The sequence below is a fragment of the Daldinia caldariorum genome, assembly GCF_022478825.1.
Source record: "Daldinia caldariorum strain CBS 122874 unplaced genomic scaffold F4812scaffold_5, whole genome shotgun sequence".
Lineage (NCBI taxonomy): Eukaryota > Fungi > Ascomycota > Sordariomycetes > Xylariales > Hypoxylaceae > Daldinia > Daldinia caldariorum.
The window spans coordinates 889,557-915,986 of record NW_025953041.1 but is presented as its reverse complement, the minus strand read 5'-3'; the positions used below and the strand labels follow the sequence as shown (position 1 = coordinate 915,986).

Here is a 26,430-nt window from a genome sequence, read left to right as displayed (position 1 = left end):
TGATAGTAACATATGCGCATACAGCGCAATATTTTCGCGGACCGAATCCCTACTGGAAGATGACGGCTGATGGAAGCAACGCACTGTAAAATGATGGCCTACTCCGAATACCGGCCCTATAATTACTCAGAGGATGACTCTCAGCCTGATGAAGGGTTTCCGGCAAAATAGGCGCCAGCGGATGGGCTGAACTTCGTTGAGGCAAATGTGCGTGCTTTTCACGCACTCTCTCGAATTGGACGAAACGTAGGCACCTAAATGCAGGACCTAACGGCATAATTCATAAGAGTTACGCCTATATGGTAGACCTAAGCCATGGGGTATGGCGAAACTACCTGCTTGCCTGGTAACATATATGTAGGTACCTAGAGCAGCAAGACATACATACATACATACGCACATGTATGTATGTAGATGTGACACCCGCTCATCTCCACCGACCTAACCACCGACCTAAGAAACATGTCGTCGGATCGCGTTATCCCAGAACGTGGGGGAATAATACTGGATGATGGGTTATTCTCGCGGAACCCTCTAGCGGGGTAGTTGAACTCTAGGAAGTCGAGATACATACTCCCTAATGGTGGAAAACACAACCCCTCTCCGGATACGACCATTCACGATCGTGTACTACCCGGCTTAGATACGCTCTTTCATGCTCGTCCTAACCTTAGGTATTCATCGACTGCTAGGTAACCATTAGGTTGCTAGCTACGTATGTAACTAGTAACCGGGCTTACATCCGAACTTCGTGACATATGCGCGGCTGGTTCAGCATCGACTCGACTAAATTATAGGACTAACAAGCCGGCGGCAAGTCATGGAAATACGTCTTAATACATTATTCCGGTGCGTTCTTTCGCCACTTTTTTGGCACTATGGCTAGCTGAGTGTTGGTGAAATGGGGCCTGGCTCGAGCATCACGATGGTTATTTTCAACCAATCACATCACCGCGCTTGCGCAACGTGAAGCATTCCTGGGTCCATGGCTGTCGAGATTTGGGGATCATGTGTTGCCGAATTCGACCTACTTACCAAATACCTACTTAATTACGCAGCCTCGAACTCAATTTTTTCCCCAAGATGTGCGTGTCCTTTCCAATTAGCAAGTTGGCTAGCGAAAAAAAAAACCAGTCAAATTAGACCATTGAATCTACCTAAAGTACGCAAGAAAGAAGGGGGGAAAAGTATACAGAGCCACCAGGATAGCCGATGGACAGGCGAGTTTGAGGCTGCACATACCAACACTCTAGTGTTCTGTTTCTCAATTCAATTGACGAGGATTTCATCCTCGACCTACCTTCTTAACCTACCAAACCCGAAAATGGATTTTATTGGACGGCGCAGTGTGTGACGAGAAATGTTCCTACTATGTATATGTAATAGATCAGACCTATACTTCTGCTGCCGGAGAGTTCCTGCACGTTGATAACGAGGACTCCTATTCTCGGCTTGGCTACAGGGCTTTCTCCGGACGCGGGAATCTAATGGGTTCTAAGAGATAGCGGCATTCCATCCCTTGATATGCGAGATAGCCGGGGGGGAGCAAATAGACGGCTTTTGTCCTTTTCGGCTCAATGGCGGTTTTGGGGGTTTTCTTTTTTTTAGTAAGAGAACCCATCCCTCGAGGGAAACTTGGACACACGCCCCACGAGTTTCTTCGCGAGACACACCCCAGATTATTCACCATTTGTACAAGAGGATGAGGAAGGGATACGGCTCCATGTCTAGGATATTCCATTTTTATTTTTGTCGGCTTATTACTGTACCTCATGTAGTGCTTATGTATTTCGCATATACCGTACATATTAAGGTATGTATTGTAATGTATATACGTAAGGTTACCGGGTAAGCAGGCTTAAAAGTCGTCATGGCTGTTGGCGTCTTATTAATGGCAACTAACTTCCAAGGTTGAGTCAAGTGCCATGCCAAATAGTGACAGGCGAGTTGATTAGATAGGTTAGGTACAGGTACCTACCTACCTAGGTAGGTAGTGAGGTCATGCCCTCCTCGTACTTAGCGTACTTAGCGTAACCCTGGCTTTGTGCCCTTGTCAGTCAACATTTCAAAAAAAAGGTTGAATGATAAGACCGCACAAAGACCATCCATAAACGATAATTCGATAACTCGCCACAGTACAACATCAACACACCCAGGTTGTTACGTTAGATAATGCCACCACCACCACCACCACTACTACTACTACCATTACTACTACGTAGTTCAAAAGGTTCAAAAGAGAAGAGATGGTAGGTCCACTGTGTTTGAAGCGGTCGTGCTATAATTATTGTACTGCCTCTGCTGCGGTTGTACGTATGACTCCTTTATATGGAACTCTTACATAGGTATGTACCTAACACAGGACTAAAAGAAGGCTGTACCTATGAGGATGAAGTACCGTCAAATTCTAATATTATATTAGTTAATGTACCTACACTAGGTATGTAATATTTGGAGACAGCTGAGCAGGAAACTGGAACACGTTAGATAGATTTAACTGTATAGGGGAGCTTGGCTTGGGGGATGATGATGGAAGAGGATTCCATGTTTTTTAATGGTGGAATGTTTTTTCTGTTGCTGTCAGGTACAGAAAGTACGTATTTATTAATACTACGTACCTCATTAATAACTTACATAAAGTACTTATACATATCTCATATGGCACATGCCTTGGATCTATTGTACAATACATATTGGAATAGACATAACTTTCATTAAGTACACCATACACCTACCCCTTTTCTCTGCTAGGACCACGTCGTGGCTACTGCTCTTTGAGCAATCAGGTGCGTGCATTACGCCCTGTGCGCCATGCGACACCTGCTGACCCTGCCTTTTGACAACACCCCCCGGACACCAGTAGGTAGAACCAGCGGTAGACCGTAGGCGTAGTAGACTTGTGGTAGGCATACCTAGCGGCAGAGAGCGGTTAGCGTAGAACCTTCTTCCCATTGTCTTAGCGAAAGCACAAGCAATTGAAGATTACATTAGTAGGTCGCAGCCGTCGCTCGCTCTTCACGTTGATCTTTCCTCTCACTAAGGAAACATCAACAACACAACAAATTGACATCACTGCATTGTTTTGCACCCAAGAGTCATCTTTTGTCGCAGTCAAGAGAATCGCGTCAGCGCTGCCATTTCGCCTAAATTTTCGTTTTTTTGTTTTCTCTCTTTCCACTAGTTAGAGACTGAAAACAAAAACAATTCTGTCGCCATACCGCAACTTTTCTATTACTTCGGGATTGTTCTTTGTAAGTGACTCACCGCAGCCTCTCTTATTATCATTTCATCTCATCATTTCGCCTCATTCACCATTTCTTTTCTCCTGCCGACTCTATGGTCGTGTTCGCCTAAGCAAACCCATTTCATCCAATAGCATAATTTAATTCTATACTAACGTTATATCGCCTCTCCTTCCTAGACACAACTCGAAGTATCCAATCCCTTCGAAATGGCAACTATGGCATCGGCTTCTGCTGCTCGCGATATCCCTAAGACCTCCCCTCTCAGCCGAGACAACTTAACTGCTGTAGCGGCTGCTCGGAGCGTCCCTGTGACACGAACTCATTCCCTCCCGACTCCTCCTAACTCCATCTCACCTACGCTGCCGCCCCACGGCCTAAAGGCACAGCTACTCAAGGCCAAACTCGACTGTGTCGACTCCGACCTCGACCTTCACGAGGGAGTCGACAACAGCCCTATCGGCTCGCCAACATTCGAATCTACGGGTGCTATTACCCCGGCCCTGCTAGCCAAATATCATCTCCCCGAGATTCTGCTGAACCACGGTCCCTTAGCCATCCGATACATCATGGGTTATTTGACCACCTCAGTACCTGGCTTTGCAGGGATCCCCCCGCCGAAGGCACGAAGGTTAGTTGTGGCAGCATTAGAAGGACGTGGACAAGGGCACGGTGTCGAAGGAGGTGGAGTCGATGGTGACGTGGAATTCCAAAAGGTCGGATGGGGTCGGTGGGACGCTAGGCGACGGGGTCAAGCTGCTCGAGATGCGGTGTCTCGCCAATCCATTGCCCAAGGCGATTCTAGAATCCCTCCCACTAGTATACCAATTTCAAAAGGCGCAGGATGGAACGCTGACCGATCCCGGTTAAATGCACGAGCAATTAGTATTGGAAACTCGGCAGCATTTTCCCACGATGACCGGGACGTGACCATGACGGAGAATGAGGCCGATAAAATGTCGCTCGACTCTTTAGACGGACCCGCTTCGGCTTCCTGCTCTTCGGCACCCGATGATGAAGATATGATCATGAATGACGATCCGGAGGATGCCACGGACGACGAAGACTGGGCAGCTGTAGGAGCTGCCGCACTACGGGCCGCGTCGTATTCAAATCCGGCTGAGGCCCGTCGAAGTGCAAACTACCCTTCCCATGTATATAATTCTTGCGGTTTCCGGTCCTTCTCCGGCAACACAGGTATGCTTCGGGAGCCACGTCTCGATAATATCGACTTGGATGCATTGGCGGCATCGTCGGATGCACAGGAGCGCGAGGCAATCCAGGCTCTTTTACAACTCGGTTCTGTATAATAATCTAGCATGGGCGGCGTTTCAGGGGACATCTCGGCTCGGGTGGACCTAGTTTGTTTTGTTGGCCAGGCTGACCAGGCTGGTTAGCAACATGTCATTTCTTATCGTGGCGGACATTCACCTCGATCATCATTATTCTTATTGTCCGGCATATTTCCGACGTCCGACGTCCGACGTCTCTGGTTTTCGCGGATAATCAGAGGCACCCCATCATTTCCACTCTAAGGATGTCACGGTTTTGGAACATTGTTCTTGTCGACGGCATGTTGCATGGATAATCAACCTCGGGGGTCGCATCTCCGCGGCTGCGGGCGGTTTGGAGTTTTGCTTTCTTGTTACCTTTGTTTTACCAGTTGCTACGCGATTTAAGAATCTTGCGGCAAGCTGGCCTGATGTACGTTATCGGAGCTTGCCGACATCAGTCCAAGGAATACGGCTACCTTGAGCCAGTGGTTAGGCCTCGCGTGCTCGGTGCTAGGTGCCTTCGGACAGTATCTTCGTTTGAAAATTATACCCCATTGCGACGTAAATATTCGATTTTAATCACTTTATTTTCCGCTGGCAGAAAATACCCCTAGCTTCAACAGCACACACAGAAGGAGCAGAAACACGACTCGTTCGACGGTTAACGAGCATCAGGAATTGCGCTTGCGTCACATACTTGCAAGAGCTTGAATTAACATATTTTAATTAATGGATGTTCCCGTACGCGAAAAAGATGGACAGGAAAGGGATAGGGTTTAAGGGTGTTGGTATTGTTTACCTGGATAGACGGAGCGTAGCCAAATTGGCAACAAATTGGTAGTGCGAGGGAATAGAGCCAAGCCGATCATCGTAAGGCAGTTCGTCTCGCGGCATATTATATTATTAACAGACGAACAACAACAATAGTCTAGTCATGTCTAGTCCTGTCTTGTCGAAAACATGCGAAGACTCACTCAGCCAGCGGAAAGAGAAGGAAAAAGACAAGTAAATCCCTTTTTTTGGAGGATAGTTGGGCTAGCAGCTTTCTAGCTCTGCGTTTATCACCACTCAAAAATGAAATGAGAGCACCAATCGTCCAACCCACATATTTCGTCTTGTGTCTTGTGTCTCGTATCTTTTTGTCGGGAGAGCTAATCGACGTGCTTATGTCAAATACCGGGCGAAGAAATCGTAGGTTGTAATGCTCCTCATACTGATGGGACCGATAGTTATAACAACCCTTACGCGATGGAATATGTCTTTATCTCGAAAAAAAAAAAAAAAGAGGGGGAATACGATAGCAACGAAGATTTTCTAAATTGTGTCTAGCTTTTGATATATTAGGTTAGTACCTAGCTACCATTAACTAAAGACTCAATGACGTAAAGTTTGTTGATTTCGTTGGTCTCGATTTAACCTCGACGGGTGGATATTATTATGTGATGTGGTATATATAAAGGAAAACTAGTGAAAGCATGGGAATCGACGGGATTTTCATCACATCACGCACTAACGATATACCATCGATGGGAATTGTAATATCGAGTTTTTATAACTGCCTACCAAGATACTATGGAATGTCTTAGGTAAATATCAAACCTAAGGTAACAATTATGAAGCGTTGCAAGCTAGTGTTAATGTGAAGATAGGCGGCAAGTAAATAAATGTCAGTTAATTTCGGTTTATTTAGTTGCTCACTTGTAGTCTCACTTGTGGTTTTCTTGGATTGTTAGTCTAAGTTTGAGTATTTTGGTGCTTATTCTGCTAATGCTGTTCAATCACATTGCCTCCCGTATATATAAAAGATCGCTTAGTGAAGTTGGCTGAGGCTCGGTAGATGTTGCATGTTTCTAAGAGTTTTGACTCTTCACTAGTCTCAGCCCAGCTTAGTTTAGCCGTGTCGTGAAGGATAAAATCTTCATGTAGCCGAGAGCGGCTGTTATTATTCAAAATATACGTACAAGTTAGCATTCTATCATTGACGGGTTCGCCACTTCTAAACAGGGTTGGAGCGTCTGCTTAGGAGAACGTAATATCTTTATCATCCCTTATCGTTCATTGATTGCGCAATCGCCAACTAATGCGCGGCTAGAAGTATATTGAACTCTACTTCCCTGCCTCATAAAGCAGTACATAGTGACAGAAGAGAGAAACAAGATATCTCACTTAGATATGACCATGCAATAATTGATCCAGGTACAACAGTAACTGATGGAGTCAGTAAAATGCGAACATGCGAACATGCGAACAGAGTGCTGGTAAAACATGACGATTCAGCTGTCATCATTCATCTGCAAGAGGTAGACCGACGACCGACCGCAAGATCTGGAGGGACGCGTGCCGCATAAGAGATTTTATCTAGATGATGTAGGGCGTAAGAAGCAACGGCTGAGTCAGATCTGATGGGCTACAATTGTAAGAAAAAAAATAAGGAAAATCAAATAAGGAGGCTGCTTGATGTTGTAGTAGTAGATTCGATTGAAAGCGCGAGGATAGATAGGTACCACTACGGTATGTAATATCAAAGTCTTCACCGAACGGAAATCGGCTCAGGTCCTTTATTTCTTGGCTTGCGGCATTCTACGGCTGTAATACCAAATGTAGTAAGAGATGGAATTCAGCTTCTGTGTCTCTCTCGTCTTTCGTTAAACCTGAATAGGCACCTAAAGTTGGTGGTCGGACGTTCGAGGACGGAAGTTGTGCCACAGAAAAGCTGGGTATATGTGGATTTCCCAAGGAATCATCGCTCAGCCTAGATTATCCCGACGTTGAAGTCAAACAAAAACACATGTCGTTTGTCTGTACCCCGTTACTTTCCCAACGTTGCCGAGATGGCAGAAGAAGTAGTTTCAACGAAGCGCATGGCCAAGAACTTGGCGGGCGGAGAGGAAGACTAAGGCTTGGCCACCGGCGGAACGTAAATGACCCCCCCTTTTTTTTGCTGTAAAGTGAACACCATGTCCAGAATACCAAGAGATTACCAAGACTTTCCGTCCGCCGTCATAACCGACAACGACGTTAGGTACTACATACATTAGGTACATAGTTCTAAGGGGGTGGGATGGATTTACTACAAGAATCGGGAGAATGGAGCTGGATATTCGGCACGAGGATGTAAGATAGGCTGTATAGCACGCCGCTGTATATGTAGACCGGCCTCTAGGTTATCTAGGCAGGTATTATGAAGCTGAAGAAACAAACGAATAGCTTCTTAGGTATAAGACAAGATGATAACTACCTAGGTAAGGTTAGATGGTTAATATTAAAAAGAAAAGGGGGGAGACAGACATGACATAGTCAGAGAAGACCGGATATACCTACTTGAACACCGAATTATATTATATTAGGTAGGCAACTACGTAAGGTAACCTTGAGTGCCCAAGGTAAGTAAGGAAGGCAAAGTCAGGAAGACAAGTCAGTATAAAAGCAGCGCATGTCTTTTCAACGGCCTAGGTCTAGCCCAAGATCAAATGTTGGTTCACGGATGTAAGATGCCGACTGATAAATTACTACAAGAAAGCCCGAAAAAAAGGATGTTTTCTGAGACGATTCGAGGAACTCATTCGCTACTCATTAGATAAGAAGGTCATCGTATGTAGTACATTGGTACGTAATAAGGTAATGATCATTGATGATTGACGATGAGCTTCTACAGTACCTTACACGGAAGGTATGCGTAAGAAATACCTAGACCTCGCTAGTGCAGGTTGATATTATGCAAAAGTGCGAAAAAGAAGAAGAAAAGAAAAGTAGGTACGTACCACGTATTAACAGAATGAACAGAAGGTGGGCGCAGTCGAGTCTCGGCGCAGGAGGAACCAGCGTCCAAGGTTTTTTCCAAGCTTTCTTCCAAGCATCTGTAAGCATTTTCGTGCATTTCTGGGCAGATATGTCGAGACAATCATCAAATGCCAAGGCCCGCCAAGAGCTTGGCATTCCCTTGGCACGGAAGTCACTACTGAGGAGGGGTGACTCGGTCTTGGTAGTCACCATGCGCTGTAGATCGAGTCACTTTCGGTATAAGGTACCTGACTCGTTTGCCCCCATTTCCCTTAAACCAATCAACAAGGGTCACCCGCTACACCCAAGACCCATTGCCAAGACTTTCCGCCTCGATATCGCCAAGGTCAAACGTCCATAATAAGGAGCAAGGACGGCGCGCTCGATTTACATAAACTCTACGTTCCATCTCTTTCTCCAGACAAACAAGTTCAGGCTTCTTTTCTCCTTTTGCTCTTTTGGGGAATTGAAATCTTAACATTTATCAATTTTTGTTGCTCCGATTTTCGAGAAGAGAAACCAAAAAAAAGAAGGCATTAAATAAAACGGGTTCAGTAGCCTTCCAACTATTTAAGGAACCCTTTTCGGTTTTTAGACATTACCGCATTTGTTAGTCGCATCCCATGTCGATGAGCGTGGACCGCCAAGAACAAGACCAATACCAATACCAATACCGTTTTTAGGTACCGCACACAAGCACAGCCAAAAAGCCCGGAAGACCGAGAAGAGACAAAGCAAAATACCTAAGTAAAAACGGTCAAAGCGAAAAATATTACCCGGCGGATTAAACTTTTTACCGCTTACAACTTTGACGATCACGTGCATACATATTTTGTTATCACGTGAAAGAGATCGCCCCCCGGTACCCCCTTTACTGGTTTTAGAATTCTAGGACCGAGAGCATAGCCATGTCGGCAGCACCCGAGAGCAATCCGATCCAATCGGGCGGCGAGAGCTCAACCTCTAACGGCACTACCCCAGCGCCTTCAACAGCTACCACCGCAACTTCGCAGTCTAGTGCCCCGCCGGCTGATGACTCCCTACAGTGCCGTTGGACTGGATGCAGCGAAAAGTTCGCGTCGGCCGAAACTCTCTATGTAAGTTTTATCAACGCCATTACTCAAAATGGCATTTATTTTTGGGATTTTAAGCAAGGGTTCTTCTATCATGTTGGTTCTAAACTAACAGCTATACAGGAACACATTTGCGAGAAGCATGTTGGGCGTAAGTCTACTAACAACCTCAACTTGACTTGCCAATGGAATCAGTGTAAGACAACTACTGTCAAGAGGGATCACATCACATCGCATATCAGAGTTCATGTCCCCTTGAAGCCGCATAAGTGTGACTTTTGTGGAAAGTCATTCAAGCGTCCTCAAGATTTGAAGAAGCATGTCAAGGTACGTACTTTATCTTGAACTCAGTTAGCATACGCCGCTCTTCCTTCAGCTCTCTAATTCCGATTACAGACACATGCGGATGACTCTGTTCTTGTCCGCTCGCCGGACCAGCACGGCCCCATGAACAGTGGCTACCGAGCTCAAGGAAAAGGTATGTATCTCCCTTCAGTTCGAATCCCCCCTCCTGATTCCTCATTTGGAGGCTAATTTGCCTCATAGCTCCGTCCAGCTATTATGATCACAATGGTCAGATCCGTACTAACTCGGCCGCCTTTGGTCAGCCGCCTCATCCCGCCGGCCACCCAAGTAGTTACTATCAGCACCACCCTCAAACTTCCTTTGGAGGTCCCATGTACTATCAACCTATGGGTGGTCGCGGTGATCACATGGGCTATCAGGCTTCTGCCGAATATGACAACCGCAAGCGCACCTACGATGTACTAAATGAGTTTTTCGGAGACGCCAAGCGTAGACAGCTTGACCCGAACTCGTACGCCCAGGTTGGACAGAGACTCCTGCCATTGCACGGAGTTCTTCCTATTCACTCAGGCTCCCTCGGGGCAGAGTATCTCCCGAGTCCGGGTGTCATGACGGTCGATGGACCCGCTGGCCATGGTCCGTACCAACAGCATTATTCATTACCCCCTATGCCGAACGTCCGCACTAAGAGCGACCTTATCCAGATCGACCAGCTCCTCGAGCAGATGCAGAGCACGGTCTATGAAAGCTCTAATACGGCCGCCGCCGCAGGAGTCCACCAACCCGGCTCCCACTACCTCCCTCTAAACTTCCGTCACAGCCAGTCTCCACCGCACTCGACAGCGCCACCTCAGTCCGCTATGGCCAATAACGCATACTCGGCCGCTCATGTGGCTTCACCCTTAACTGCCGTCTCTTCGACCCACTCGAACGGCACTCCGGCTGTGACGCCCCCGTCAAGCTCAATGTCCTATACTTCCGGACACTCGCCCAGCGCCTCTTCGTCCGGTCTATCGCCGTTGACGCGCCATAGCTCGACCACGTCGGCTCTGTACCCGACCCTACCCGCCGTCACGTCGGGCTACCCCGGCCAATCAACGACGTCGACTCTCGGACCTACATTCGACCCCGACCCTCGCCGTCGCTACTCGGGCGGCGTGCTGCAGCGCGCCAACGCCGCGCAACTCGACCGCGAAGCAGCAGTATCGTCATCTTCAGCCCACACCCCGCGCGGGTCCGAGTCCACCGCCATCTCGGCCGTCAGCTCGCCGTCCGCGGAGTCGGAGGCCAGCGCCGAAGCCCGCGAGGACCAAGCATACGAAGCCTGGCTCGAGAACGTCCGCGTCATCGAATACCTGCGCGAGTACGTCATCGACCGCATCAAGCGCAAGGACTACGACGCCGAGTCCCCTGTCTCGGCAACGCCGTCGGCAGGCAGCAGCAGTGGTGGTGGTGCAACGAGTGATATGGAAGTCGATTCCCCGACTAGACCGCCTAGTCAGCCGGCGTATCCGGCGCTGCCGCTGCAGTAAGTCGGGGTGCGACAAGGGGTAATGGAAGGATGAAATGAAATGAACGAAAAGGGGGAAACAAGAAAGGAAGCGAGAGAAGCGAAAGAAGCGAAAGAAATGTGACAAAGTGCAAGGAGGATGTATATAACTAAGGCTGGGCTATACGGCGTTTGACGAGGTGTATGAAGTTACCCAACCTACCTACCTACCTAGGTACCTTAGCTACCTATGTTGATTTGATGTCGACTGAAATATGCGGCACTATTGTTACGTTTTTTGTTATTTTTATTTTATTGTATTCTCTTCACTCTGCTCTGCTCTGCTCTTTGCTCTTGCTTTGTCTTCTTCTTTTCATGTGTGTATTTCTTCCTAAAAAAAAGGGGGGGGAGGAAGGTGAAAAGGGGGAAGGGAAAAGGGAATACATGCATTCATTCGCTACCCGCGCTGATAGTTGACCAAGGCAGGCAGGCAGGTAGTTTAGATAGGAACATGGCTATCTATGTCCTGCATTATTACGACAAAAGGGACGATGAGTAGTAGTTAGTTAGTCCTATGGATATATAGATACCTATAAATGTTGAGTGGACAGTTTTAACCAACATACATATTGGCTGCTAAGGTTGTTTCTTGTTATGTCCTTGATATTGTTGATATTGTCGGTAACTTAGTTCTATGTATGGGGTTAAGCCTACGATCTTGACGACATAGACATAGGAGGTATCTATCTCCTTTTCTTCGTGTATTAGAAGAGGTTAAGTTGAAGGGGCATTGAAATATCCTTATACCAACCAGATTCATATTGATATTTGGATGGGTAGACAGAGCTTGTGTGGCTTCGGCTTTCTAGGTTCCTTTTCCTTTTCCTTTGCCTTAGGCTGAGCTCGCTATTAATCTGTATAGCGGGTAAATTTAATTATCATAGTATTTAGATTTGGAGAATAGCATCACGAGTCTTGCTGTTGCCAAGTGTCCTTTCCTTTATTTCCTGTTTCTTTCTTTCTTTTCTTTTCTTTTTCTTTTTCTTTTTCTTTTTCTTTTTTTCAAAAATAAAAATAAAAAATAGGCACGTTCTCCGTACCACTTACTAGGTAGACAACTCATACGATGACATGTCCACTCCAACCTCTTATCTGCAATGTATATGAAGTACACTGCTATTCAATGTGAGAGTTTAGGTCACTTAGCTAGGTAGGTACTTAATATATGTTAAGTCAGTCGTGTTTGGACGAAGCAATCAACTAATCCAGCAGTACTCATCATAATTACATCGTCTTTCCACTAGAAACAATTCACTTAGTAGCCTCAGACAATCAGCAAACGAATAGATACCGAACGTATCCCATAGTATATCGGGAACCATCCCTATTCTATTTTTGGTGGTATCATTCGTTTACTGATTAAAAAAAGGTATGACTAGAGGTTACACTTAGTCTCCAGAGAAAAGAAAATCCAAGCCCTTCTTCGTTTACGATACACGATATTTGTCCTTCTATATGATAGGCATTCCGCCAGCTTTGGGAAATGGTTTTCATATTACTCAGATACAGTCGTGTGCGAAAGGAAAAGAGTGAAAATCCTGAAAATAAAGAATAACGGAGCGGAGATTCGAAAAGAAAAGGAGAGATGACGTCCGCTAGAATATTCGTTTCACATCCGACCCCGAAATGCTTCGCTATACCGTCCTGTAAGCACGAAAAGCACACACATACCCCGGGCACCGAACCTGTTTTGTAGCAGCGAGCCAGGTTAACCTGTCTAACCTCGAGTATCTCCGCCGTCTATCCTCATGCACAATCCTTGACCGCAGCGGAGACGGGGGGTAGTAGGAAGGGGTATAATTATCCAGGGGTCCAGGGGAGCCAAGTACTTCGAGGCGAAGTGACGAAAATCGCCTAGTCGGCAGTCATGAAGCGTGTATAATCATGAAAGAACCAGACTTAGTACCGTAGTATACGTATTACCCGAAGAAAGGTGAGTTGAGCGAATTCGAAGGAACGACTTGAACAATTATCCAGGGGAGTTGTTCTGAGAGTTAGAAGCCTCATTTCGGCATCTACCACACATGCACCAGCCACCAAGACTGCCGCGCGCCCATTCTCTGCGTTCTTTCACGGGTAAATTCACGTCGCAGTAGTGGTTGAGAATCTCTTCCCCAGCTTCTATACCGCCCGACGCATTCCCAACTACCCGCGTTTCCCGTGCTTTCAATACCATCCGACCGCCCCATTCCCAGGTAACATTTGGGTTGCAGTCGTGGTTAGCAAGGCACCAGTAAGGGTGCACGGCGGCAACGTCGGGTCGGCCATCCCTGGGGTTCTTACGAGCCGACGCAGTGCCACGGAATTTGCTATAAAGGGTGTTAAACACCCATATATCATAATTAGCAATAGCGGCGTAAATGTCGATATCCATTTTCTCAAGGATGTGGAGTGGTGTCTCGATGTTGTAAGCAAAGGAGAAGGGGAGTGTCCAATCCGGTGGTGGGCCAGCTTTTGGCGACAAATCAATCTCATTGGTCTGTGAGGAAACGAAGTCTCCCCATATATATTTGATTTGGTTGACGTCAAGCGGGTGTATTTCTTGGTGAGCCGCCATGGCCAACACACGTGCGAGCAGTAGAAGATACAGGGTTTCGTCGGCTTCTTTCGCATCTGGGTCCTTGGCGACAGAATCTGTATCCTTGTCGCATACTGCTGGGTGGTAGAGTTTCTGGGCCTGCTCATAGCAATATTGGGTACAGAACACAGTATCGTAGCATTCTGGACAGTTGACGGCAGTCGACTCGCTCCCCAAAGGTGGGAGCTCTCCACTACAGGCATCACAGACCGATTCCTTTAGGCGGTTATTGGCCGTGACCAACGAGTACTCCACAAGTACATCTTCTCCCGGCGCAATATATTCCTTGGCAAATACGCCGAGTTGGTTACACGTCGGAATTATATCATACCCATCGGTACGGCTCGGACATCCGAGTAGTATGGGGAGTTGGGCTACTTCGACGGTACATTTCGGTGCTATCTCAGCCAATCCAGCGTTAAGAATGGCTAAAGATTCGTCTGAGAACCGATCCGGTTCATAGCTGTTCCAAGGATATACTTCTCTACGCACCATGCCCCAATCGGGAAGATCATTCGCGGTGGAGATGGGCTTGCGTATTCTACGCTCAGCAACTGTTTGTATATAGCTTCGCGTGTTTAGAAGCTCTTGGTTCTCTGGCGATACGGCAAGTCCACGCTCACAGAAGTTGTAAGCACTTTTAAGACAACCGCACAGAAGAAGGTTCAAGGATAAAATTTGATAACAGCGGATAGACGCCAGCCAAGCAAGCGCAGGGACATCCTTTTCGCCGCTATCTAATTCGGATAAACGAGACTGTGTTCCCGCCAAAGAGCCATGGTCCAAGACTTCTAGAAAGGGACCTTCCGCGTGATTTTCCAAGGCCTCGAACGCTTGGGTATGGTATTCAAAGCTATCATCGCGAACCTCATCGGTTAATAATAGAGCGCGGTAAGCGTCGCCGGCCGCTAAGTCGGGATAAGCTAAGTCAGAGTAAACCAATGCGCGTCTTAGGTATAGGACTAAGTCGTATGGATTGTCCAGTAGCTTATCAGTTAAGGATTGACGTTCGCGCAGAAGCGACTCGGTGCGAGGGTTGACCTCTTCCTCGGACTCGTCCATCACTCAAGCACCCGTTGGTGCTCCCTTATAGAAGAATCGATATGGGTTGTCGTAAAAAGGGGGGGCAAAGATCAGCAATGGTTGGGTGGGGGGATTGAACCGCACTTCTGATCAAGGGCACGTCATTTCTTAGTCGTTTAAAGATCCTGTTCGCACGTCTTCTTCTTCTTCTGTAATATGCCCTGTGATTTTTGGCGCGCGTTTTGGTTCCAGGTCTAGTTGCCGTCCTGCAGTTTCTCGGTTGCGATCGAACTACTCGGATCGATCTCTACCTAACCTAGGAGGTAGTAGAGAGGTAGTATTGTCGATCGATACGATGTTTGCTTTGTTTAATAAAGAAACTATTTTGGGAGATGGGAGTTGAATGGGGTCTAGGAGACTGTTAAGGTTAAAGAAATAAAAAATAAAAATATAAAAATCAATATTAAAAAAAAACTTTTTTTTTACCTTGCCCGAGGATGTTGAAATATTCTCATAAGCGCAAAAAGTTGTACAGGTCCGACAGACCCCTCCAAAATGTGTGCCCTAGGTTGAATGTGGCACGACCCTTGGGTGGAACAAATGTTGGAAAATCTGGATGGGACGATCAGCCCAGAAAGGACCCTTGGTGCTTCAAGGGTTCTAAATTCAGGGTCCACCGGGGGGGTTAACCAGCCTGCCAGTTAGTATGGACCTCGGGAGGTACCTAGGTAGTATTATATTATACCTCAAGCGGGGTCGGCCCTGCGGGGTTACGGGCATCATGCACCCAAAGCACCCAAATACAAATACTTACATTAAGTACATGGAAGTCGATATGTCCTTTATGATTTGAAAAAGCAATTCGAAGTGCTCTGATAAGATGTCAGTATAATGTTAAAATTTCTTAAAATCGGTCTGTATCAATTACTTTTTCATAGTTTAAATAGTATCTCAAAAATAAGTAGTCGATAGTTGAAAGAAAAGGCAAATATAATAGTTTTTTCTTCTCTTTCCGATCATTCCGATCATCTAAAAAGAAGATCACTTGTCAAAAAAGTATTTAAACTTTATGCTATATGATGTGATTTAAGCTACTGCGGAACCTTGCTGCAATGCAACTTTATAGTTCATGACATCGCTACTTCACTGCTACCGGGCTCCACACTCGCTATACTCTTTCGTCTTCTTATCGCGTGAGGCTCTAATATGCTAAAAGTCCTTATGGAAAAGTACCTACCTAACCTAAAGCAATTCTCAGAATAAGTTTTATAAGCTGGTTAGTAATTAACTGACTGACTTAAAAGTCAAATGCGCATTGTGTAGTGAGATTCTTCTAGCTAGTAGCGTCCCGATATGTGGTACGAACAAGGGATTATCAAGAAGGAAGTTTGAATAGATCGGGTAAGGGAAAGAAAAAGGAGGGGAAAGACCCAATAAAGGGGGGGTATATAAGATAATTCATTTCTTTTTCTCAAGTAAATTTCTAATGCGACGTGTAGTAGTATTGCCTACCAGTCATACCAGCCATTCCAGTCATTCCCCTGCAGCTTTTATTGCCCGTGAGTATCTTAAACCTTTTGGTATTGTACATGAGAGTCTAGAATTAGAAGTTTTATCATTGCTCACACAAAATGCAAATAGTTATAATAGTTAAACCAACAGGAATTTTTGCTGAACCATGAGAGCAGCTACAGCGATATTTATAACATACTCATCATAGAAATCAGATGTCTTGATACCATATCTAGAGCTGCCCTTAGTCAATAGTGTCAAGGGCATTTTGCCCAAAAGAAACCTAAACATCAAGTACCTTTGAGGGTTTACCTTAGATGTATGTGAGTACGTCTTGAATACAGACATATACAGACATATACACAATACAACGCGGATCATAAATCCAAACCTTCCGGAATGCAATACTACCCCCTTTATCCCCTTTATTGCTACGGACGCGATAGCCGACGATAAAATCCAAATGAAAGCGCCTAAGGTAGTCTTCTACAATGCTACCAATTAGGTATGCTCAACGTTGAACGTTTTCATATTCCTCTATCAAACCAATGGTAGGCTCTAGAACACACTTGAGAGTAATGTACACTATGTTGCAAAGGTCACGGGATGGTTACCGTAAACATCCAGTGGGTATGGGTATGATATGTGGCTGCTTTCTCTTCTCTAGTCGGATTTCTTGCTGGCTTCTCCCTCCTTTACCATGCCTTCACAACCCGTGGCCTGACCTAGCTTCTGCTCGGCTTTGCCGAACCCTTGCGACGGATCACGGTTCTCGCCGGCGGCCTTCATGGTGTCTATGGCGTGGGCCTTGGCTTGCTCTCCGGAGCTAGTCCAAGCTTGTGATCCTGTTACACTACCGATAGTAGACTGCTCGTTATTAGCGTATGTGGTAGAGATAAAATGACTTCGTCATTATAGACTTGAACTCACCTCTGTGGCACCCTTGATGTATTCGGCGTGGCCACCGACAAGAGAGGGCTGCTGGCTGTTGTTCTGTGAAGACATTATGTGTTTAGGTGGAGTAAGATAGCTAAGGCTTGCTTTCTATAATGCTTGACGACGAATGATTGATAGATACGAAGAGATATTACACCAAAATTCAAGATGTAATAGAGAACTTGGGTAAACAAAAGTTAAGGACAAAATACTGAAAGACACCATCTTTATATAATAATATATTTTTCACTCAGCCTCTACTCTGACCCAAGTTGGTGACGTCAGTGAATATATGACGCGATTGGGTTACACATCAGAATACCTATTTCATCTTCAAACTGTGGGGGCATTTAAGAATCTGGGGAAGATCTGGAAAGACTGTTAAGGACAGCAAAGGTCTTGGCATCGTAAATCCATGCAGCCAATCGAACCTTTCTAGCTGATCTAAAATGGAAGGTAAGATTATAAAAAGATCTTCTTCTATTCTAGAATATTAGTAAAAATCGAGGCAAATAACTGCTGGTATATTAAGCATGAACTATAATACGCATAGTTATACCAACATAATTACTGTATATTAGTATTGTGCAAGGTATACTTATGTGGAAATGGTTGCACTTATATACATGATCTAGTTTTATGTACATAATGTAATGCATTGCACTAATAACGGGAATTGGAATTGTTACACTTTTGTTGACCGTCATATCAAAAATATAGTCGATACTGCAGCGCCTTCCAAGCATCTAAATCCTAATGAGGGCCGGTACCTAACCAAACTTGAGCCCGGAGACTAGGTTTTCTAATCGTTCAATAGTGGATACAATCAATGTAACAACCCGTACGAGATATGAGTCACGTTACAGGGGTCATCTCGTACTGGCGGAGTTAGTACCAAGTAAGTAAGCTCGGGGATTACAGGTACCTTAGGTAAGTCTATATAACTGCTTCACCTATGTACTTTCCAAAACTCATCAATTTTTAACTTGGACATCAGAGCATCTTCCTTCTCTTTCTTCTCTTGGATCCCAAGCAAAAATTTGACAATCCATACCTGATACGTGGTAAATCGAAAACAATCAATATGACGACTTCGGTTGGGATTACGGCCCAGGGACTTGCGCCTCTCTTGCGTAGGTTAAACTTGCTAGCTGTATTTACAAGGACAATGCTAACAGCCATTGCAGCGGTTACGGGTAGCTTTGCTCTGCCATTCTCGGCGTACTTTACTTTCCTGAGCCTCCGGGTTGTATATCACCGTCTCAAGGACCAATGTTATATCGGAGACAATTCGTCTAAGAATAACGACCTGAACAACAAATTGTACTTGGCTAGCCGCTGCCACCAAAACTTCACCGAGAACGTACCGATAGCTCTTATCATCGCAGCATTTGCCGAGCTCAACGGCGCAAACCAGAAAACACTCAGCAACGCCCTTACCGCCCTCTTGACCTTTCGGGTTCTTCATGCGGAGCTGGGTCTCATCAATGGATTAGGCTTGGGTCGGCCCATCGGATATTGGGGCAGCATGGCTACGACTCTGTGGTTGGGTGGCTATACTGCGTATTTGGTGAAAGGATACTGGGGCTTCTGAGGGGCTGACTCTTAGAGGAACATTCATGAGGTCCTGGCATATGCACAAAGTACCTATAATAAGGTATACAAATATGTATATTCACTGCTTTTATTCTATTATAGATGAGGTATGTATATGTACCTAATAAATATAAAACAGATTCACGAGCGATTTCCTGTTGGTAAGCACCTTATATTTAAACTTTGCGGTTAGAGAGAATCATTGCGAGTACCTAGGTACCTAAGGTACCTTACCTTAGGTAGGTAAACAAACCAGGTACCTCCAACGTAACAGACTTGTACCTAAATAATAAGTCTTGGCAAACCCGATAAGATAAAACGGTTCTCTAGCGGTTCGCGAATCTACGCGCCAAACATCTTCGCTTTAGCGTTGTAATCAATTGCATTTTCGTTTCGTAGACATTATCGAATTTAGAAGACACCACCCGCCATCCTATCAAACTACCCTATGGCCGAGGAACCATTTATAGACGAAGAATATGCATCCGATGAAGATTCCGATTTTGCGCCCGATGCGGCTCCGTTAGATGTCGACCCCGAAGCTTCAGAATCCGAAGAAGACGAAGTCCAACTCATTGCGGTACCTAGCAAGAAACGTGCCGCCGTTCCCGATACCGATGTCGATGCCGATGCTAATGATGGATTCGAAAATTCCGGGGATGAAGCGATAATACAGAAGGGCAAGAAGAGACAAAAGAAAGAAAAGCGGAAAGATGGAGATGCCAAGGATGATGAAGGTGGTGAAGGCGGGCTCATCAAGACCCGGAGTATGCGAGCAGCAGAGAAAGTCGAAAAGCAGTCGCGCTCAACCACTGGCCCTGTAACGATTGACGTAGATGACTTATGGGCTAAAATGACCGCTGCCCCCTTAATACCCTCCAAGGCGGATGCGGATGCGGATGCGGATACGGGGAAAGAATCCCAAAAGACGGCTCAGGAAGAGGGGGCAGATGGACAACCTCGAGACACAAGAGACAAGGCGCAGAAAGACAGATACGGCGGAGAAGAGCCGGCGGCGATGATCAAGATAAAGCGTACCTACAACTTCGCTGGTAAGGTGCACACGGAGGAGAAGTTGGTACCTCGGGATTCGGCGGAAGCCAAGTTATACCTAGCATCACAAGATCCGAAGTCGGTCGAAGAAGTCGAAGCCGAGGACGGTAACGGTCAGCCTAGGCGGAAACCTCGAAAGGCGTTCCGGTCTATCTTCGAGCCCGTCATCGAGGGGCTGACGCAACGCGCGGACCTCAATCTCGGCATGGATGCAAGGCTGCGACTGCGCGAGCAGGCAAAGGCCAAGAAGCTGAACGTGGTCGAAAAGAGCCGTATGGATTGGGCTGGATTTGTCGACAAGGAGGGCATCAAGGACGAGCTCGAATTGGCTGGGAAGTCGAAAGACTCTTACGTCAACAGGCAAGACTTCTTGGCTCGCGTTGCGGCTAATCGGGACGAGGAAGCAAGGAGAGCGAGAATTGCTGGCCGTGTTTAAGCCGCATCTGATGGAGCATACAGGAGTATTAGGCGTATGGCGAACGATTCGTAATATCCGACGGGTTGATATCTTATCCTTGGGTTTTTACGTCCAATACAGTATACCACTTATTTAGCTAACGATGCTGCTACGGCGAGTTTATAACAAATAGCGGATGATATAAGATACCTGAGGTAGGTAGGTTTGACAGGTGAGTCTAGGTAACGGATTAATATGAACGAAGATGCAACTATTATATACCTATACCCTGATACCTATACACATCTAATTTACGGTAATTAAATGCATGTATTATGAACATGCATGTACCTAGGTACATATGTACTATGTATTTAAGGTACTGTACCTCTTGCTGCCCAGGTGCTCTGCTGCAGCACCGCCAAGGGGAAAGAGGTATCTAAGCCCCACCGTGACGAAGCTCAGGTCTGCCCCTCCACGCCAAGCTTTATCTTAGCTTTACATAGTACGTTTGCTTGTCAGCTTGTACACGAGACGAGATACATACCTTAATTCTTATTTCTTGGAGCCTTACTCATAATAGTAAACCATCCCAACATCGGACGTCTCTTAAATCCTACACAATAAATCTCACCAACACTAAAAAAAAAAAAACTCCAAAGGTTGGCGCCATGGCAGCTCACATAACCTCGCCCAACGAGCCCTTCCCACGGCCGGACCACATCGCACAGGCGACGACCTCGCACCGGCAAGGCGCCTTCGTGATCTCGACGCGGAAGCTGCCCATCTCCAAGGCAGGGCCCATCGAGGCCATGGAGCGCGACCTGGGCATCCCCGTGCCCGAAATGATCTTCGGCGACAACCTCGTGTCCGTGCGCCACGCGCCCTCCGGCTGGGCCGTCGAGTTCAACGCCCGCGACGCTCTCGACGCCGTCGACAAGACCGACCGCCACATGCTCCAGGTCGCCTACGCCAAGGACTGGTCCGCGAGCCGCGAGCAGACTAGCGCGGGGATTAAAGATGTGGTTAAGCCGTATGATTGGAGCTATAGCACTACGTACCGCGGCACCGTCATCCCGCCGTCGTCTCCGCCTCGAGCTCATCCTCCTCCCCCGTCACCACTACCACCACCACAAGCAGTGGCTCCGGCCACTTCCAGCAGCGAGGGTAACACGAGCGAGCGCTCCAATCCAAGCGACACGGAAACGGAAACGGAAACGGAACGAGGGGCGCGAAGTAGCAAGTTCGAGTTCGCGCCGACGGACAAGCCGATCCCGATCGAGCTGCTCAAGCGGCGGGACCCGATCCTGTTCTTCGACGAGGTGATGCTGTACGAGAGCGAGCTGGACGACAACGGCATCAGCGTGCTGAGCGTCAAGGTCCGCGTGCACGAGCGCCGCATGCTGCTGCTCGCGCGCCTCTTCATGCGCCTCGACAACGTCGTCGTGCGCATCCGCGACACCCGCGTCTACGTCGACTTCGCCGCCGAGGAGGTCACGCGGGAGTATACGGCTCGGGAGCTAGGGTTTGAGGATGTTAAGACGGTATGTTTTCTTTTCTTTTCGTTTCTTTTCTCTCTCTCTTTCTCTCCTTTTTCTTTTCTTCCCTTTGGATATGTCCTCAAGCGCGGACTAAGCACAAATACATCTCCACATATATCAACAAACCACAAACTTCAAGATTATCAAGATATACACACCATTATAAGAATCGTGGAAGAGCGCTAAACCAATCAAATTGGGGCGAACAATACTGTGCCGAGTTCGCATTTGGGATGGATAAATGATGAGATTGGAGAGGAGAAGAAGAAGAAGAAAAATTGCTGACTTGACGCCGTGTACTAGAAACTGCGCATGACGGGACTGGTCCCCGATGCCGTCACAATAGCCCTGCGCGACGCTAATAAGATTGCCGACTTGCTTCCTACGGTGGAACAGACTTTGGAACGTGTGTCGCTGAAATCATAGCCCGAGGACGAGTCTCTCGAATCTCGGGAACTTACCTATATGGACGGGGGGTCCTGTAAGAGTAACGAGTAGGTAGACTGGTTTACGAGTTCTACGAAATGCATGGCTTGGCGTTTGTGGAGTTGGACATGGCTAGAGAGAGAGAGAGAGAGAGCTGGGGCTTTCCGAAATATGACGTTCATAAGTGAATGTTCTGACACATTATTATAGGTTCGAAAAGGAGGAGGAAAGACATGGTATGAAATAAAATTATGATGCATAGCACATGCAGACGGAAACGGAAACGGAAACGGCTAGCTAGCAATGAACGAGATGTTGAGCTATCATTTCATTCAAGTAGTATGTGGCCTTTGTACCGTTTGGCTTTCCTAGCCCTGTCGTAGCGATAAAGCATAGCTGACTTATAAAACGCTAGCAAGTCAACGAAGGCCCGGTGTTAAGCATCATGGGTAATATATATCATAACCAGGCTGCCCTCAGCCCTCAGCCCTCAGCCCTTTTCCATACTCCCCGCCGAAATGGTAACGTACTTTGTTATAACTTAGCGACTGTCCTACGGAGAACTGGTCTCTGTCACCTCCTCGTAGTCAAGTTGCCACTTGTCCACCTCCTGAAACTTGCGTGCCGCGTTTTTGAGCTCCTCCTCTACTCTCGGGTCCATATTCCGACTACTCTCCTCTCCGTCTCGCTGTTCCCTATTGGCTTCGCCGTGATCCGTTTCCCCACCCTCGGACTCGCCTTGGTTCTCCTTGTCCGATGTCCGCCCATACGTGATTGTGGCACGTCTATTCGTGCCCTGAGTTTGTTTCGCTGTCTTACCGCGCGAAGCTGGACGTGCGCGCCCGGCATTTTGTTTTTTAGAGTGTCCCGCTCGAGAGCCCGGCCGCGCTGGCTGTCGTCGAGCTCGAACATCAAGGTAGGAGAGCTCGTCGTCGTCATCACCCAGGCCGGAGATGTCGACTTCTGCTTCCGAATCCTCGTCGTCGGCTCTAGCATGTCTACAGCGTCGACGCGGTAACAAGCTAGCTAATTCTAAAGTCGACAAGCTGGCTAAATCTGCAGTCGGTGCCTTAGGCTCCGACTTGGCGGCACCTTTGCGTTTGGCCTTTGCGGCCTGACGCGGTGGCGGAGAAGGTTTGCGGTAATTCGGAGAGTAAGTAAGGGAGGGCGGCGAGGAGATATCGGAGACATTGTCATTTGCAACTGGTGTCCTTTGGAGGGCCGAAACCGGCCGTCGAAAATGAGTTCGTGCAAGCGACTGGAGAGGTGGCCACACATCTGAGTCTCCGGAGGAGGAACCACTGCTCATGGGAGGTGCCATGAGCTCCTCGTCCATGATAGGTGTTGCAGGCCTACTGCTTTGCTGTCGAGGCGGAGGAGTAGAGGGAGGAGATGACAGTTCCGAATCCGATTGTTGCGGTCCGGGATCCTCGACGGGGTCCTCATCTTGAAGTGGGGATGATTTTGCGCGGCGCTCATGGCCTTTTGTAGATTTTCGCTTACGCGAATTTGAGGGCGGTAAATCCTGCGGCGATGCTGAGCCAGCTTCTATCCCTCCGGAACGCCTCTTAGAAGGTTTAAGTGGGGTTGATTCGGCCTCAGGGGCGAATCCATCTTCTTCGATTGCTTCTTCGTCTTCATCCTGGTCAGATTCGGGCTCGGACTCGGGCTCGGGCTCAGGCTCTAACGGCTGAGGACGTGGTTTTTGTGCAGTACCGAGAATACTAGGCTCGCGTACTCTCCTTTTAAACATGCCAATGTTAAATGTCGAGCTGAATGCAGGCGTGTTGGGACCGGCTCGGCTGCTAGGGCGAATATGACCATCCTCCCTGCTTAAAAAGCTTCCGGCGCGGGGCCGTCGTTTAAAAACGCTGGCTGACAGGATAGATGTCTCAGCTGATCGCTGGGCACTTGCTGGTCCTGCGGTGTCAAAAGTGGTATTCAAGTCATCAAAGGCTGAATCATCTAGGTCCAGTCCTGACATATCCCCTATTCTTCTCTGCTGCGGAGTCCCGGCTACTTTGCGCCCTAATTCAACCGATGGCTCTTCGTGCTCATCTGGCTCATCTGGCTGGTTGGTTGAAGTGGAAGTCATATTTTCTAGCCTATCCATGGCAGAGTCGCGTCGCTGTCGCGCGGCTTCTAATGCCTTTAACTGATGTGAAGATGTTGGTCGCGTGCGGGTAATAGTATCCGCATCGCGCATTGATTCACGTCTCTGCTTCGCCTTCTCCTTTTCCCGGTCACTCACATCGTATATATCAGAACTGCTCTCGGCTGTTTGTTTCGGTACCATGACATGCTCGGGGCTTGTGGCTTTTGCGACTATTCGAGTCGACGCGACGCGTGTTCTTTTAGGTCGCGGCATGTTTGATGAAAATTGAGGATTATTGTGTAATATGTAATTGGGCGAAAATGATATATTTAAAATCCGGTAGTCATGGAAGTAGAGAGAGATGGGTTATGAGGTATGAGGTATGAGGAAGATAGAGGGATATGAGATTTGAGTGGGGAGAAGGAAAGTTGTGGGCGCTGAAAGCTTGACGCGTTGAACCGTGTTAAGGTGGAGAGCTAAGAACCCCACAAAACGGGTACGAGGACCTAACGCCTAGGTTTAGGTACCTAGGTACAATACAATACGTACATCTCAAAATCCCACCTCGGCGGCAATATTTTCACGTGATACCCTTCAATTACACAACTCGACACATCAATATAACCCAATTCTCGATGACAATAAAATAAATCTATTGAATAAGCTAAGTATTTAATAATACTACTAGCTGGTAGATATGTTAAGAGCCACTCTCGGATAGTTACGGTAATAGATAGTAAACTCGAAAGGAAGCTCCGGTATGGATCTAATTTGGCAGATAACCCGTACCAGGAATTGACAATAGTTATGAAGGGTGTGGGCTTTTTCAAAGAGTCTCAAGTAAGACCCCCGGCATATACAGTAGAACTAATGATATGCAATATCTGTGGATCATCTAAAAAGGAACGCGCGTTATTGTCTACTATCTATATAAAGGGGCTAGGGGTATGGGATATCAGGGACAGATCTACCAGGATAGTAGTATATAAGGAGCACACAGCTTCCTCGAAGGTGCTTGAGGGGCAGGAACTAATAGATCACCAGTCTGCACACTTGCAACTCTCTCTCGTATTCACTCCACGTACGACATACATCACGGGACCTCTCTGGCAATAGGTACCTCTAACAAGTATCAGCATAAAATAGGGGAGTGCACACAGACTTTTAGTAGGCAATACATTGTGTTGATAAGTATGTTATGAGGTGTGTTGCTATGAAGAACTAAAACTACCTAGATACCCAGCCATGTATCGATTGATCGAATCTAGAAATATTGTTAGGGGAGGTCCCCATATCCATATCTAGCATTGCTATCTCTAGCCTGCCGGGCTGGGGAGCGGCTTGAACGGCGAGAACGATGGGAATGACGAGAATTGTGGGAATGGTGAGAGTGGTGGGGGTGGTGAGAATGACTAGATCCACGATGAGAGGAGCTTGACTCGGCCTGACCTGCGTAATATGAAGGACTATCCTGTGCGAGGTTGGCGGCTAGAGCCGCTCTCATATCGCCTGGGAAATTTCCACCGAAGCTAGCATTCTGCCCAGCTGCTTGCGAACTAGAACCAGGTTGACCCTCGTCAGCCTTACTTCCTGCGTTGCCTGTGCCTTTCGCGTTCTTTTTGAAGATGTGCTTCGCAATACACACTGCTCTCCCGCGCTACTGGCTCTTTACAGCTTATACATATTCCTTGCCTCTTCCTCTCCTGACGCATATCTCTTACGATTTGGCGCCTATGATCAGTGTGCTCTTCGCAAAGGACAGTGCTGCTGGGTCCCACCTGGTTATCACAGTGCCGGCATGTATTATTTCTTTTCTTTGTTCTCTCCGCTTCCTGGCGAATAGTATAGGTCTCTGTATATAGACCGTAGTGATAGGCACATAAGCTCTTGCTTTCAGGGCATAGCGACTCGCCACAATGTTTGCATCCTCCACTAGCTTTATGATCGATTTGCCGTTTTTTTTTCCTTGCACCACTTACACTTCTCCGGATCGGGGCATTGATGCTTTTGTGTGGAGTTTGGGTTCAAATTAGGCCAGCCTCCGCTAGA

At 47.2% G+C, this 26,430-nt stretch overlaps 10 protein-coding genes across 10 annotated transcripts; 6 read left to right on the top strand and 4 right to left on the bottom strand.

Moving 5' to 3' along the window:
* The first annotated feature begins 2,933 nt into the window (after positions 1-2,933).
* Positions 2,934-4,823, top strand: F4812DRAFT_326473 (putative Sin3 binding protein-domain-containing protein). The gene has a single exon (XM_047931521.1). It carries the CDS (start codon positions 3,452-3,454, stop codon positions 4,550-4,552), a length of 1,101 nt encoding a protein of 366 aa, XP_047791670.1. The 5' UTR covers positions 2,934-3,451; the 3' UTR covers positions 4,553-4,823.
* Positions 4,824-8,701: 3,878 nt separating this feature from the next.
* On the top strand, positions 8,702-11,855 carry F4812DRAFT_422784 (uncharacterized protein). The gene is made up of 4 exons (XM_047933700.1): positions 8,702-9,393; positions 9,493-9,696; positions 9,766-9,847; positions 9,916-11,855. The coding sequence occupies exons 1-4, from the start codon at positions 9,205-9,207 to the stop codon at positions 11,205-11,207; spliced, it is 1,767 nt and encodes a 588-aa protein (XP_047791668.1). The 5' UTR covers positions 8,702-9,204; the 3' UTR covers positions 11,208-11,855.
* On the top strand, positions 11,213-11,721 carry F4812DRAFT_326415 (uncharacterized protein). The gene has a single exon (XM_047931520.1). It carries the CDS (start codon positions 11,369-11,371, stop codon positions 11,639-11,641), a length of 273 nt encoding a protein of 90 aa, XP_047791669.1. The 5' UTR covers positions 11,213-11,368; the 3' UTR covers positions 11,642-11,721.
* A 1,338-nt stretch (positions 11,856-13,193) lies between the features above and the next one.
* Positions 13,194-14,864, bottom strand: F4812DRAFT_457891 (uncharacterized protein; the record flags this gene model as incomplete). The annotated part of the gene is made up of 1 exon (XM_047937250.1): positions 13,194-14,864. One exon carries the CDS (start codon positions 14,862-14,864, stop codon positions 13,194-13,196), a length of 1,671 nt encoding a protein of 556 aa, XP_047791667.1.
* Positions 14,865-16,682: 1,818 nt separating this feature from the next.
* On the bottom strand, positions 16,683-17,616 carry F4812DRAFT_326361 (uncharacterized protein). The gene is made up of 2 exons (XM_047931519.1): positions 17,268-17,616; positions 16,683-17,204 (listed from the first exon to the last, which is right to left on the bottom strand). The coding sequence occupies exons 1-2, from the start codon at positions 17,340-17,342 to the stop codon at positions 17,001-17,003; spliced, it is 279 nt and encodes a 92-aa protein (XP_047791666.1). The 5' UTR covers positions 17,343-17,616; the 3' UTR covers positions 16,683-17,000.
* A 163-nt stretch (positions 17,617-17,779) lies between these two features.
* On the bottom strand, positions 17,780-18,028 carry F4812DRAFT_422779 (uncharacterized protein). The gene has a single exon (XM_047933699.1). The coding sequence runs from the start codon at positions 18,017-18,019 to the stop codon at positions 17,801-17,803; it is 219 nt and encodes a 72-aa protein (XP_047791665.1). The 5' UTR covers positions 18,020-18,028; the 3' UTR covers positions 17,780-17,800.
* A 197-nt stretch (positions 18,029-18,225) lies between these two features.
* On the top strand, positions 18,226-19,021 carry F4812DRAFT_422778 (MAPEG family-domain-containing protein). The gene is made up of 2 exons (XM_047933698.1): positions 18,226-18,406; positions 18,461-19,021. The coding sequence occupies exons 1-2, from the start codon at positions 18,358-18,360 to the stop codon at positions 18,865-18,867; spliced, it is 456 nt and encodes a 151-aa protein (XP_047791664.1). The 5' UTR covers positions 18,226-18,357; the 3' UTR covers positions 18,868-19,021.
* Positions 19,022-20,656, top strand: F4812DRAFT_422777 (BCNT-domain-containing protein). Its single transcript, XM_047933697.1, has one exon. The coding sequence runs from the start codon at positions 19,318-19,320 to the stop codon at positions 20,356-20,358; it is 1,041 nt and encodes a 346-aa protein (XP_047791663.1). The 5' UTR covers positions 19,022-19,317; the 3' UTR covers positions 20,359-20,656.
* Positions 20,657-20,990: 334 nt separating this feature from the next.
* On the top strand, positions 20,991-22,286 carry F4812DRAFT_457887 (TIP41-domain-containing protein; the record flags this gene model as incomplete). Its single annotated transcript, XM_047937249.1, has 2 exons — positions 20,991-21,863; positions 22,164-22,286. The coding sequence occupies 2 exons, from the start codon at positions 20,991-20,993 to the stop codon at positions 22,284-22,286; spliced, it is 996 nt and encodes a 331-aa protein (XP_047791662.1).
* A 406-nt stretch (positions 22,287-22,692) lies between these two features.
* F4812DRAFT_326322 (uncharacterized protein) lies at positions 22,693-25,044 on the bottom strand. Its single transcript, XM_047931518.1, has one exon. The coding sequence runs from the start codon at positions 24,652-24,654 to the stop codon at positions 22,840-22,842; it is 1,815 nt and encodes a 604-aa protein (XP_047791661.1). The 5' UTR covers positions 24,655-25,044; the 3' UTR covers positions 22,693-22,839.
* Between the last annotated feature and the right edge of the window lie 1,386 nt (positions 25,045-26,430).

What these genes read in the sequence shown, in the direction of transcription:
- F4812DRAFT_422778 (XM_047933698.1), top strand. Translation starts at nt 18,358, where the DNA reads ATGACGACTTCGGTTGGGATTACGGCCCAGGGACTTGCGCCTCTCTTG. An exon ending in GGGACTTGCGCCTCTCTTGC is followed by an intron (nt 18,407 to 18,460) that starts GTAGGTTAAACT and finishes CAGCCATTGCAG; the next exon opens with CGGTTACGGGTAGCTTTGCT.
- F4812DRAFT_326361 (XM_047931519.1), bottom strand. Translation starts at nt 17,342, where the DNA reads ATGTCTTCACAGAACAACAGCCAGCAGCCCTCTCTTGTCGGTGGCCAC. An exon ending in ACATCAAGGGTGCCACAGAG is followed by an intron (nt 17,205 to 17,267) that starts GTGAGTTCAAGT and finishes AATAACGAGCAG; the next exon opens with TCTACTATCGGTAGTGTAAC.
- F4812DRAFT_422784 (XM_047933700.1), top strand. Translation starts at nt 9,205, where the DNA reads ATGTCGGCAGCACCCGAGAGCAATCCGATCCAATCGGGCGGCGAGAGC. An exon ending in ATTTGAAGAAGCATGTCAAG is followed by an intron (nt 9,697 to 9,765) that starts GTACGTACTTTA and finishes TTCCGATTACAG; the next exon opens with ACACATGCGGATGACTCTGT. An exon ending in CTACCGAGCTCAAGGAAAAG is followed by an intron (nt 9,848 to 9,915) that starts GTATGTATCTCC and finishes TTTGCCTCATAG; the next exon opens with CTCCGTCCAGCTATTATGAT.
- F4812DRAFT_326415 (XM_047931520.1), top strand. Translation starts at nt 11,369, where the DNA reads ATGAAGTTACCCAACCTACCTACCTACCTAGGTACCTTAGCTACCTAT.
- F4812DRAFT_422779 (XM_047933699.1), bottom strand. Translation starts at nt 18,019, where the DNA reads ATGCTTGGAAGGCGCTGCAGTATCGACTATATTTTTGATATGACGGTC.
- F4812DRAFT_422777 (XM_047933697.1), top strand. Translation starts at nt 19,318, where the DNA reads ATGGCCGAGGAACCATTTATAGACGAAGAATATGCATCCGATGAAGAT.
- F4812DRAFT_326322 (XM_047931518.1), bottom strand. Translation starts at nt 24,654, where the DNA reads ATGCCGCGACCTAAAAGAACACGCGTCGCGTCGACTCGAATAGTCGCA.
- F4812DRAFT_326473 (XM_047931521.1), top strand. Translation starts at nt 3,452, where the DNA reads ATGGCAACTATGGCATCGGCTTCTGCTGCTCGCGATATCCCTAAGACC.